The sequence below is a fragment of the Aotus nancymaae genome, unplaced genomic scaffold, assembly GCF_030222135.1.
Source record: "Aotus nancymaae isolate 86718 unplaced genomic scaffold, 86718_ANA_hifiasm-v0.15.2.pri h1tg000016l, whole genome shotgun sequence".
In the NCBI taxonomy this organism is placed as follows: Eukaryota; Metazoa; Chordata; class Mammalia; order Primates; family Aotidae; genus Aotus; species Aotus nancymaae.
The window spans coordinates 23,185,004-23,199,394 of NW_026988428.1; the positions used below are offsets into that span (position 1 = coordinate 23,185,004).

The 14,391-nt window shown below is 34.5% G+C and overlaps 1 protein-coding gene across 10 annotated transcripts in view; it reads right to left on the reverse strand.

Moving 5' to 3' along the window:
- Window positions 1-14,391, reverse strand: part of NAV3 (neuron navigator 3) — an 853,828-nt gene that overhangs the window by 267,007 nt on the left and 572,430 nt on the right. For all 10 annotated transcript variants that reach the window (XM_064376945.1, XM_064376946.1, XM_064376947.1 and 7 more), the window contains 2 exons: window positions 2,620-2,737; window positions 1,907-1,959 (listed from right to left, as the gene is read on the reverse strand). In XM_064376945.1, coding sequence (XP_064233015.1) covers window positions 1,907-1,959; window positions 2,620-2,737 — 171 coding nt within the window. The remainder of the gene's footprint in view (window positions 1-1,906; window positions 1,960-2,619; window positions 2,738-14,391) is intronic.

A 14,391-nucleotide genomic window follows, 5' to 3' on the forward strand; every position in this document is an offset into this window, starting at 1 on the left:
ATGATTCCAACTAACACTTTTTGGCTGGATAAACTACCTTTTTTATAGCATTTGCATTTCTCAGACTTTGGTCTTTCTATTTTGTTTTAATCAGAAGAGGAAATATCAACATATCATGCATAATAGCTGTATCATGATATTTTGCAGTTAATAAAAATAAGAAGCAACAAAAAAATAACAAGAGTCTGAAACTCAAGAGAATCTTTTCACACATTTGTAGAATCTCTAGGTACAGCTGTTTTAGATCAGCAGGTAAAAACAGCATCTCTATTAACCATTGTTATGAGCTTTCCAATTTTTTTTTCCATCACTAAGTATAAGCTTGCTTGTTGATTAAATTCTCTGTAATCCCAGAATCAAATTGGAATGATAGCCAAGTAGGTGAGAGTTTCTAGACCTAAAATGTTTTATATTATTCAACTCTTCCTCATGGTAAAAATAATGAAAACAAAAGCAACCATGTTGGGTTTTTAAGAAACATAATTATGGTTTTGGGGGACTGTTATGCTTTTAACTGAAAGCCTTAAATATCTTTAAATAGGTGTTAATCCATGCATGTGTCCTTTACAAAGTTTGTGGCGATACTATTCTGCATTGCATTTTAGTTGTTTAATAAACAATGTTCATTTACATATCTTGTCACATTCTAATTTATTTTCATTTTACAGATAAGAAAGCTGAGGCTCAAAGAAGTTGCATATTTTTATCAACATCACACAGCTTATTACTGTAACTGGGTGTAAATGTATTCTGATTTGGCTTGGTCTTAGTAAAACTTCAGAAAACAACTGCAATTAATTCCCACAGAGTCATGTTTGAGCCCAGAGTAATTAGATCAGGAAATTTTCTTAAAATTGAACGATTGTATAGAAATCCTTTCTTTTATAGTGATTTTTTTTCACAACCGTATACACAGAGTTCATGACATTATAATAGGTCCTGGAAGTAATTATTTTAAAAACTGACATGATAGTTAATCACTCTTTAAAAATAAATTCTGTTTATTATTTTGGATTTCAGTTTTCTGACATTAAGTAAAGCAGGTCAGCAGATTTTAAAAGTTAATAGGTGTTTTCATTCTTCCAAGTCTGACAAGTAAGAACTCATTAAGTTCATTTAAAATGCCTATTCTGTGCTGAAGAGTTTTGGAGAAAGCTTTCTCTTGAGGATTTTGGCTGTCATTCCTGATTATATCTGCTTGATGTAACTTTAGTTATGGCATTTTATATTTCAGGTTTTCCTATAAAACTAAGTGGCTTTTAATTAAGAAATAGGTTTTTATCTCGTAGTTGATGATTCTTTGATTTTATTATAAAACTTTAAGTTTTATTAGGTGATAAAGATAAGAGATAGCTAGGGGAGAGGCAGATTTCCAGATTGAAGGCTTTCTGGAAGAGACTATGAATCATATCTCAAAATCAGTCACTGCTTAGCAAACTTACAGCAGCATGCCTTGAGAACTATTTCCAGAAGTGTTGAAGAGTCCATGTGTTTACAGTGGAACTTTGTTATGAACAAAGGAAATACTATTTATATATATTTAAAATGCACATTGCAAGGCCTGTTCTTTAAGCCAGCTGTTCAGGCAAAAATAATACACTTAAAAGTAGAAATGAAATTTACTACCATTAAGACCCGTGTTAAATTAAATTATATAGAACAGCAGAACAAAAAAAAGTCAAGGATCTAATAAAACATCTGGAAATATGTCATGTGTATATAGGAGTCTCTTAATGATATTGATGTGCATAAAGTGAACCCACACAGATACATATGAGAGAATGGGATCAAATGGTTTCTTAGACAAGCAGGAGGGCATGCAGAAAAAATAATATCCATTTACAAATATAATTGATTCTGGAAGTGGAGATCAGCATTACATATTGAGAATAAATATGATTCTTACCATCTGAGACTGACTTCTAGGACATCCATTGATATCTTCAACTTTTTCATTTGCTAAAGCCAAGAGATAAAATAAAAGAGAGAAAAAAAGAACGACATGCTTAAGCAATGAAGTGAAACACACACACAAAAACAGGAAAAAAAAATACCAAGCAAAAATGCTCCTGCTACATAAATATTCTGTCTTCCAGGCTGTGTACAAGAAGACACACTTGTTAACAGCCACCAATTCTATATGCACAAGTCCGGCAAAAAAAAAAAAAAAAAAAAAAAAAATGAGTGAGAAGGAAGTTGCTGCTAATTCTTTAGCCTGTGCCAAATGACTGCTGACATGAAACCTTTCACAATTGTCCCTGCTGGATCAGGATACAGTTTCAAGGCATCTCAGAGTGTATGAGTTGCTCCAGCTAATGAAATGCGCACATGGGGGACACATGGTTTAATGAAGCATTCATTTCTGACAGTTCAATTCAAATGATTCAATAAAGGTTAGCAAGTTTATGTACATATAGGTACAGTTCTAGTTATTTAAAAGTACAACCAAACTGCCTTTTTCAAACATCCTCACGTAAACATTTTAATTAAATCAGGGGAGAGCTACATGAATCTCAGAGACACATGGACCAGTTCAGTAAGACATTCAACTTAAATTGTGCTTTACCAAAGAGGTGGGAGCAGAGAGTTTCATGCTTTCTTTCAGAAGGTAGTTCTTACCAATAATCTGGATGATTTCTGCTAGGAGTACTCCATCTGCAATGTCTTGTTGCAAGTCCTTGATCAGCCGCTTGTGGCCCGATTTTGCAAGGTAGTGGTTGGCCCAGTCAGTGTAAATCTGTTGAACAGACAAAAGGAAGAAGTGAGATGGAGTGAGGGAAAAGAGGGACAATAAAAATGCTGAAGACAAATGCTGGATTCAAAGGGAAGCTATTCTGGATCACATTCCAGTTTAAGAAGTCATAGCTCTAAAGGAAATAGTTGTAAAGTAATTTTTAAACAGCTCTTTTCTCAACTTATCTCTCATTTCAAAGGGGATGATTCACTCTCAAAATTAAGGGCTAGTCACTTGTGACAAAGCAAAACTTCCCTCCTGGATGACTACTGAGGAAATTCCCGTTGCAAATCAGTTTGGGTTTTCTCTCTCTTTCTTGTTTCTATTATTTAGAAAACAATCCTGCCTGTTCATATTTTTAAAAAAGGCACCTGGACTGATTTACATAGAAACTTTGCTATAAAAATTTGTGTTTCTCTGAGAAGACTATTGAATTTGTCATGTGAGATACTGTATGTGACAAGATTTTGGCATCATTTTATGAGATAATTGCAAATACCTTCCTGTCTAAGATATTTTATTTGGATTGTCATCTTCCATTTAAGCCTCTTGAAACATGTTTATATGAGAGAACAGAGGCAGTAAATGGAGTTATTACATAGAAATTATGATGTAGAACTCAGAAGTGGATTGTAAGGCACAAAATGACAATTTGACATAGAATAGAGGTGTCTTTTCAACAGCAGATAATGATATACAGAAAAGCTGAAACTACACAAAAATTTTACAAAAATAAATCATTAATTTTTTCAATTGAATAGAATACTTACTAATGTAATTGTAAGGGAAAAATAAGCGTGAAGATTTCAGCTTCATGGGTGGTACATATGGATATAGTAGTGGATTTAATACAAGGCAGCTGATGATGTGATGTAATAAAAAATGAAATATTTGAAATGAAAATAGAAGGAAAATAAGAAATATGCTTGTAAAAAGTGTTATTAGAAGCACTGGAATTAGAACTGGGAATAAAATAGAACCTGAGCATGAGAAATTAGGAGAAGGACCTTCCTTGCAGAGGATATGACATATAGGAAAGGAGAGAGGCAAAGAAAGCTACGACACAGCTGTAAAATCTATAATTGAGGCAGAATGTCTAAAATTAGGGAATATCAGGCTGAGAAGATAAGTTGCATTTTATTGCCATAGACACTGAATGCCAAGCATATTATTAAAAACTTTTTAAACATTTCTAACAAGCAAATACACATTTTAAAAAGTAATAATAAATCAGAAATATAGAAACTAAAAGGTGAAAGTCTCCCCCAACTTCTAACCCTGTCCAGTTTTGAATTTGGTATGAAGAGTTTTAGAATTTATGTACCTATACTCCACTTCACACTATACCACATAACACACGCACATACACACACACACTCTCACACAAACATGAGATGAGATTTTTAACCAAATCTGGCTCAAATTTTACATATTATTTTGCAGTTTCAATTTTTTATGTAACAATATTTTAACAGCTTTTCTAAGAGCCATTTCACTTATATTTATTTATCTCATTATTTTAAATATTATATTATACATAATATCAATCTCCCATTGATATTTAACTTGATTAAATGTTTCTATTACATCTAACATTGTAAGAGACACCCTGATACATGTATCTTTCTGAATGCATATACTAGTATTATTATATGGCAAAAACCTAGACATGGGACTGCTAAGCATTTTAAATGGATCTTGGGTCCAAATATCACAAAATTACAACACAGAAGAAAAAGTGTTCCTTTCTATCAGAAAATACAAAGTAGTCCTATGGGCATCAGAAGACTAATACATATCTGGTGATGATTAAGTTTCCTGTAAGATGTAAACAATTGGAGGCATCCAGTCGCATAAGAAAAATATCTATGACAGTGAAATTGCATCTCCTTTTATTAATATCCATGATCTCCATGTTGAAGATATTGAAGGGTAAGAAAAATTACTTGTATAACTATCTCCTGAATTAGCACACAAACACATGATTTTTAGGGAGATGCTTTTATTTGGTGCTAATTTTTCTCAATTAAGATTTTATTATATTTGTATGATCATACATTTTTTGGTAAGGATTTTATACCGCTTAGACTTTAAAACATTAAGCACACTCCCCTTCTTTACACATCATTTAAATGACAGAATTGTTTATAGCCTTCTAGTAGAAACTTCAGGTTGAGTCAGACTTGAGCTGTGCTGATATGACCATAGACAAAGAGTGGGGCCGTGGGTTGGAAAGGGATTCATAATGGTGAAGATAATGAGTTCTGGAGTCAGACAGATCTGACTCCAGACCACTTACTACCAGTGGGACCCTGTACAAGTTACTGAACCTTCAGATTCCTCTTGTAAAAAAAAACCAAAAACCTGTTGTTATAAAACAAGGATAATGATAACACTTACATTATAGGATTGTGCCAGGACTAAATAAGATAGTCACAAAGCTAGTCATAAAAAAAACATGCTTGCTATTATTATCATCATATGGCATCAGTTTTATTTTGCTGTGATACCTTTCTAACAAAGACTTGTTAAAAGTATAATTTCACAAAGGTTAAAAAAACTGAGAGGGCTGGAATCAGAAGACTAAAGAAATTGTACTGATTGCTTCTGACACTACTCCTGTCACTAACTCCGCCTGCCTTCTAATTCACAGGTGTCATGAATCTGTCTACCATCTGAACTCGGGGAAATCTAAGTAAAAGATTAAGGCTGTCATATTCTCCTCTAGGCCTGTAATGTCTCTATTGTAACACCACTTCCATCAAATTGTGTTGCACTGGTTTTGTTTCATGATGCCATCAATTATACACAAATACTTATTTAAATAAAAACAGAATGATATGTACTAAAAGTAAAAATAAGAATACTTTCATTCTCCAAATGCATGTCAACAGTTCCTTAGCCTTTATCCAAATTCCTCTTGGGACTTAGGTGACAAAACAAATGGGAGGCCAGCTAACTGGTTTCAAGAGACCTTGTTGGTAATGCCCATGTTTTAGCTCACATTTTTTATTTGGTCCAGTATTTCTTCCAGAGGAATCCCAAGCTTAAGGGCTTTCATATGTCCAGCATCTCTAATATCTGAAACTTTCCTCAGGCCACAGTTCTCACTTTAGCTGCAATCAGTGAGAGCAATTACTATATAAAGAAATTTAAAGTAAATGTCCCACCTTAAAAATAATTCCTATACACTTTATTTATTCCTTCTATTAAACAGCTGTGTCTTCCATAAGTAAAAGATACTTGAGATCCCCCAAGGAAATGATGAGAGGAAACCAGTGCCTTCCAAAAAAATATAATCTAGATGGTGAAATATTTCAAAAATTACAAAGCAACATGTAAATATATTTTAAAATGTTATATACAGAGAGAGATCCAAGATGGCTGATGATTAGCAGCTCGGGCACGTACCTCCCAGTGAAAGCGCAAAGAACGAGAGGACGCCACACTTTCAGACGAATATTAGTTGCTCACGGACCACGAGATTCCCAGTGGAGGAGCTCCACGGGTCGCCAGGGCGACTCTTGTGGCCGGCGTGGCGGTTTTGCTGGTGCCTTAGCACGCCAGTTCTTGGTGCAGAGTCCGGATATTCCCGGGCAGAAAAGCACCATCAATCTTAACACCGCTCTTTTGGCCGGCTCAGTGGATTGCTCAGATTTCGGCGCAGGGAATCAACAAGTTGGACGTCAGAGACCCAGTTAGAAAGTCGGTAATTATAAAGACGACAGACGGACAAATATATAATGAAGGGAAGAAACCAGCGTAAAAAGGTAGAGAATACTCAAAATCAGAATGCCTCTCCCTCTACAGGGGATTGCAATTCCTCATCAGTAACGGAACAAGGCTTAATAGATTACACCGGTATTCCAATAACAGAAGCAGGTTTCCAAACGTGGGTGATAAGAAACTTCTGTGAATTAAAAGAACTTATTCTAACCCAATGCAAAGAAACTAAGAACCTTGAAAAAAGGTTTAACGAAATGTTAATGAGAATGGACAATTTAGAGAAGAATATAAGTGAATTGATGGAGCTGAAAAACACAACACGAGAACTTCGCGAAGCATGCACAAGTTTAAACAGTCGAATTGATCAAGCGGAAGGAAGGATATCAGAAGTCGAGGACCAGCTCAGTGAAATGAAACGAGAAGACAAAAATGCAGAAAAAAGGATGAAAAGGAATGAGCAAAGTCTCCAGGAAATATGGGACTATGTGAAAAGACCTAATTTACGTTTGATAGGTGTACCTGAATGTGATGAAGAGAATGAATCCAAGTTGGAAAATACTCTTCAGGATATCATTCAGGAAAATTTTCCCAACCTGGCAAGGCAGGGTAACATTCAACTCCAGGTAATACAGAGAACACCACAAAGATATTCTTCAAGAAGACCAACCCCAAGGCACATAATTGCCAGATTTATTAGGGTTTAAATGAAGGAGAAAATACTAAGGGCAGCTAGAGAGAAAGTTCAGGTTACCCATAAAGGGAAACCTATCAGACTTACAGCAGATCTCTCAGCAGAAACCCTACAAGTCAGAAAAGAGTGGGGACCAATATTTAACATCCTTAAAGAAAAGAACTTTCAACCCAGAATTTCCTATCCAGCCAAACTAAGCTTTATGTGCGAAGGAAAAATTAAATCTTTTGCGAACAAACAAGTACTTAGAGAGTTCACCACCACCAGGCCTGCTTTACAAGAGCTTCTGAAAGAAGCACTATACATATAAAGGAACAACCAATATCAGCCTTTCCAAAAATATATCAAAAAGCAAAGAACTTTAACACAATAAAAAATTCACATCAACTAATGGGCAAAACAGCCAGCTAGCATCAAATGCTGGTATTAAACTTACATATATTTTAATTGGATAAAAAGCCAAAACCCATAGGTATGCTGCATCCGGGCCCATCTTACATGAAACAATACACAAAGACTCAGAGAGACGGAGGAAGATTCACCAATTGAACAGAGAGTAAAAATAAACTAATAAACAAAAAGCAGGAGATGCAATTCTCACCTCTGATAAAGTAGACTTTAAAGCAACAAAGATCAAAAGAGGCGAGGAATGACATTACATAATGGCAAAAGGATCAATGCAACAAGAAGAGCTAACGATTCTATAGATCAACGAGATAGAAAATTAACAAGGATATTCAGAACTTGAACTCAGACCCGGAACAAGTAAACTTAATAAATATTTATAGTACTCTCCACTTCAAATACACAAAACATACATTACCACCTCACACCTATTCCAAAGGTGACTATATAATTGGAAGTAAATCACTCCTCAGTAATCGCATAGCATTTCATAGGTTTAAATTAAATATTGGTTGGCTGTTTGTTTGTTATCTTCTTCCCTTACTCCTTCCTGATTACATCATTAAGTATAATTATCAGTATAAAAGAGGTTTTCAATACCCATTACTAAATTGCATTCTAGCCTGGGCAAGAAAGCAATACTCCCATTCTCTCTCCCTCTTTCTTTTCCTTCTCCCTCCTCCCCATTCTCTCTCTCTCTCTTTCTCTTCCTTTTTTCTCCTTCCTATTCTCTCTCTCTCTTTCTCTAAAAAAAAAAAAAAAAAAAAAAAAAAAAAAAAAAAAATGTTATATACAAACATATTTATCTCTTTCAAAATTGTATATGTGTAAGCTGAATAAAAAGGTGGAAAAATAAATTGTGTCTTTAAGGAGACTTCAAGCAAAGGACATATGGTATATAAATGTATTTAAAACTCATCAATAAATTTACTGTAATGTTCTGATTAGAGAGAACATAAACAACCTTGTCAACTGTCATTAGAATGTGTTCTTTAAATAAATACAACAGGATGGTGAAATCAGGTCCTGAAATTGGATTTGAACTCCAAAATTGCCCTTGGTTCATTATCACAAAAATAATAATCACCATATTTAACCTCTTAGCTTCAGCTGAATGAGTTACAAAATGTGCAGTAATGTATTTTGCAGGATTATGCTATGAATTAATTATAGTGTTTTTGGTGAAGAAATTGGTATAATTGGGAGCAATATCAAACTAATCATAATTCAGTGTTTGGTAATTTTTGTAAGAGGCTCATTGAGGATTTTAATCATGAACGTTCTGGCTAAAGCTTCAAATACGATTTATCTCTAAACATCTGAAGCCAGTCTTCAACTGTTTTGATGAACTTTAATGTTATGAACATACATATCATCCCATCTAATCACTTAATCCCAAGAAATTCAGAAGGATTAGTGAGACTGCATTTACTAGAGGGCTACTTAGAAATTCTAGTACAATTGTATGCATAATCATTCACTTACCATAATCAAAAATGATGAAAATTAAAGGTATCATGGTATATTTTACATTTATCAGCCTGAACTTGAAGGCCTATTATGCAATAGCACGTATTCTTTGAGGAACAATTCACATTGTTGGAATGTCTGCTCCGCATTTGATATTCATGCAGACTTTGATTGAACATTTATTTTCTCTAAGTTCCGCAGTATTCTCGTCTGTAAAAAGGCAGTAACATTATAACCTACTGAGATGGTTTGGCTTTGCCTCCCCACCAAAATCTCTTGTTGAACTGTAATTCCCAGTATTGGATTTACTGGTGGGAAGTAACTGAATGATGGGGGCAGATTTCCCCCTTGCTGTTCTGATAGAGTTCTCATAAGATCTGGTTTTTTGAATGTGTGTAGCACATTCCCCTTGGCGCTCTCTCTTCCTCTGGCTCCCACCACCTAAGATGAGCTTGCTTCTCCTTCACCTTCCACCATGATTGTAAATTTCCTAAGGCCTTCCTAGCCACACTACCTATACAGCCTGCAGAACTGTGAGTCAATTCAACCTCTTTTCCTTATAAATTACCCAGTCTCAGGTATGTCTTTATAGCCATGTGAGAACAGACTAATACCTCGACCGACGGAATTATTGTGAGGCTTTAATAAATTCATACTTTGGAATATGGCCTTTCACTTAAAATATATATTTGCTACATGTTAAATATTATTATTCTTAGCTCACTGCTTTAATGTGAAATATATTTCCATCAACCATGAGTTGATTAATATTATGAAACATTATTGTGAAACTCTTAAATCTTAGATATTCATCCAAATATAGTTTACCTAACTAAGGAAAATTGCTGGAAGTTGTAATGACTTCATAGCTTCATCATTAGCCTCTGTGATATTTCTTTCACAGTGCTCATGTTTCGTTACAAATATGAAGATGAAATAGAAGGCAATGTATATGACACCATATTGCTTTTCTGCAGTAACCGCTACAAAGAAGCAACATCAGAAGAAGATCTACTCTGATTTTCCATGAAGTCCTAAACTTTTTTGATGATTTTTTATTTTTTTACTACTGGCAGTATTACACACTTCCTTTGTCTATCACAGCAAGTTGTTCCTACATTTTTTAACATTATTTATCATTTGGTTGGTGTTTTATAAGTAACCTAGCACTCAGTTATATAAAAATGATTATGACTATTTTTGTTATTTCAGATACTACATTAAGGTATATGTGTTTCAATGGGATAAAGTAACTTATTTTTAAGGAATCCTAAATAATCGAAGATGTGGGGAGAAGAGACAAGAGAAAGACTGCCTTTTCATTGAAGATAAAATTGTATTTGAATAAAAAGACAGTAATCCGGTAATCTGATTAGAAAATATTATGAATATAATCAGACTATTTAAAAATATTAGCTGAGCTAATTTTAACCCTGTACTTATTTAAAACATTATTAGTTTCCTTCAACACTCAAGCAGTAGCATTACATTTCCATAAGCACTGCTCCCTGGTATGTCCAAATTACTGGCTTTGTAAAGTTAAATAGGTTCTTCTAAGCCATAACAGAAGTTGTGTTAAAGACCAAGAATTTCTATAACAATAGCTGAACTTCTATATCTTAAAAATCAGCAAAAGACTAAGCATATAAAGTAAAACCAGTAATCTATCTTAGGGAAGAGTGACCAGTGAGGTAAATGGTTTTCCTACAAAAAGAAAAACTAGTATAGGGAAGAGAATTGGAAGGAAAAGGAGTTCTAGAACAGACCTAAGAGGTTACTTCTCTGGTCTGAGTTTCAGTGTAGCATTTGGACTTGAGAATGGAATCACACAGCACAGCATTGACCACAACAGTATAGGAAAGCACACATTTTTTTCTAATCCCCTAAGAGCCATGTGGAATTTTCTGGGAGGAAGAAGTGATCCTAGAGAGCACTTGAAATCAGGACAGGAAGGATGCATAGACCTGGTACAAAAAAGCAAAAGGGGCCCAGAAGATGTAAAGATAGGTTAAAATGACAGGCATCCTGCATTCGGGGACTCATCAAACAGCAGTCTTGGTGGGTACCAATGTCAGTGAGCAAGATGTGTCACCCCTGGCTCCGTGATAATAAGTAACCACAATCAACAACCCTCTCCAGCTTATCACTGCAGAAAGAAAAGGAAGAATCCGGAATCCTCAAAGACTTAACTAGCAGTGATTATGTTACTTTGAATTAAGAGAAATACATTTTCTCATACTATGCAGAGAAAAAGGCTTAAAAGGTGAAGTTATATATTTTTTCAAAGATATAATTTTGCACACCACAGTTTTAAGACTCAAAAATTAAAAAATGGTAGGCAACACCAGGTAAAGAAGGTTGCAAAATGACAGTGTGGGTTTAAGACACAATACATACTATTTTTAGACATTTTGAAAAGTTGATCACAGACTGGATCTTCAGTTGTTGTTACAGAACTGATATGACCAAGAGATCTGTGAATGAGTCCAATCTCATGACTCCTGCTGGCCCTCTAGAAATTTCAATAGCTCATGTGATATAATTGTGAACTGAATCCTTTAAAAGTTTTGGGTAACATCAATATCATCACAATATATATAACACATTCACCAACTAGTTAGTTCACTTCAGTTTGTATAGTTCTCAATTTTCACATCAAGGTTAAAGTTGACACTGCATGAAGTTTTTCAAAAAGCTCAACTTTGGAGTTTGATTTAAAAGCGAATATTAATGAGTTAACTACCCCATAAGATCAGTAGATGGTCTATGAAGCCAAGTCAAGTATAAAGTAAACGTAAAGCAAAGTCTGACCATTGCCTTTAACATTTTTCTTTAATTCTCATCCAATCTCTGACCCAGCGCTGTTAATTTTATCTCCTTAACACCTGTTGAGCCTTCTACTTCTCTACTGCTACTATCATTGCCCTGGGTAGCTTCTCATCATCTCTCACTCAATTGCTCTTAGAGTCCTAGAAACAGTTTCTGACTGCAGGCAGGCTAAGCATTAAACTATTCTATACACTACAGATAGCGATTGATTTAAAATGCAAATCTGATGAAGTAATTTAACGTCTTCCTAAAAAATCACAAAACAGCCCCCATTTAACTTCAGAAAACATCCCCTATGAAGTCAATTTATTCCATTTTTAAGAGAAAATTCATTTTAATAAAAATGGCAAAAAAAAGAGAAAAATACAACTATGAAGGTTATAGAAGAATGACTGATGATTGAGAAATGACACATAAAAGAGTGAGCTTCAACAAGCAGAAAGAAGAGGAAAGCATATTCCATGCAGAATAGGCAAAAATAATGAAATCTACAAAGGAACAGAGCTATGAAATAGCCTCATGATTTTAGAGAATTCGGAATAATTCTATTTGACCAGAGCATGAGGAAGAGCACATGGAAAGACTAGGAGGAAGAGGCCAGGAATCAGGTAAGGGTTGAGCAAAAAGAAATCATATCTAAAGCTAAGGCTTTATTAAATTTTTTAGATGAAAATTTATTTTCACATGGGAAGGTAAAAGTGACAGCCATGCTTCTGTTACTAAACTTGAACTTGAGTGCAGCTATGAAGGACAGTTTAGAGTCATGAAAGTAAAGAGAGATTACTTTAAAGTCTTCTGTGTTCTAGATGGTGAAATAAATAGTTTCTGCCCTTTATTTACTAAGAAATTGTCCACAAGACAGCACGAACAAAAAATCTTAACTCAAATTCTATCTTTCATGACCACAATATACGTGTAGAAAGCAGATGAAAGAATGATACACATGTAACAGAGTAGAAAAGGAAGATCGAACACACAGAAGCCTGCAGAGGGAGATAGAGTAAAGCAAACAGATTTTCCCACAGAACCCCAGAATGGCTCAGAAAGTGTGAGCATCAGATCAAATGGAAAGTACGATGAATCAAATTCAAGAGTTATATTACTGCTGGCCTGATCATCCCAGCAAAAGCCAGGATGTATTTTAGGGAAAATCTGAACTTAGGGTTATCAGGAAGACAAAAGGTAAAGGCATGGGAATTAAAAAGATTAAATAAAATTATGTATACTTATGTTGAGACCCCAGTAATTGACATTGCTTCTCAGGCACCCTCTCCTTCAGGAATATAGGATTTCATATCCTCCACCCTCACTCCAGTCATAAGATTTAAAAATCTGTCTTTCACAACAATGATCATCCGTAAGATCAACAGATATTGACACTCATGATACCCAGTGAATCAAGCAGCTGGCCATCATTATAGGATGGCCTGTAATGAATCACAAAAGGCATTAACAATTATGTGCCTGCATACACACACACACACACACACACACACACACACACACACCCCTTCCAAGTAGCTTTTTATTGTCTCATTCTTGATACAGAGAGTTGAGGTTTACCAGATATTTGATAAAATTCTCTAAAATATAATGTAGATATCAAAATACATAAAAAGAAGCCATACTAAAATACAAAGCCAGAAGCATAAGAGAACTTCAGGGAAATTAAAATTAATACCCTGGGCTAGAAAGGAGAGGTTGTATTCATCAGAGGGTACAGAGGAAAAAGAAAAATATATACACACACATGCATGTAAGCACATTTATACCCCCCCACATACATACAGATACACACATACATATACACATATGTATTTGAAGATCTAAGGATTAAGTAGAAGTTTTGTAAATTCAAATATGATTGACTTTTTAAAGTTAAAATACTGGAAGTTTAAATTGAGAAAGTTTATTGGAACAGAGATCAAAATTGAAAAAGATGAGCAATAATAGAAAAATATAGTCATATTAGAGGATAGATTCAGTAAGTCAAATGTCAAATATTAGTTCCAAAAAATAAGATAAGAAAAAATTATAGAAAATAATTTTCAAACTGTTCATTATGATTAAGAAGATAAAAATTGTTAACAATATGGATTAAAAAAGAATATTCTGAAAGCTTCAGGAGGGTGGGGCACAAAGAAACAAATCAAAAAAGTTCAAGTTACCCTCAAAGGATCAGAAATCATAATGACATCACAAGTCCCTACAGCGACACTGCAACTAGATATAGAGAAATTCCTACGAAATTCTGGAGGAAACTGATTTTCAATCTCAAACTCTATGCCTATACAAACTTTCCAACAAGTGGGATAAGAAAATAAAAGATACTATACAAAAACATTCTAAAAGAAAAAATTACTTTCTTACATCCCTTATAAGGAGGCTATCAGAAGAGAAAATAATGGAATCAAACAAACATGTGACCAAATGTTAGAGAGGCAAAGATTGTCGGGTGATGATAAAGTTCAGTCTAACTGCTACGTAACAGATCTAGAGAGCAATCATTTTACAAGAAACAAAGAGAAATGATTCC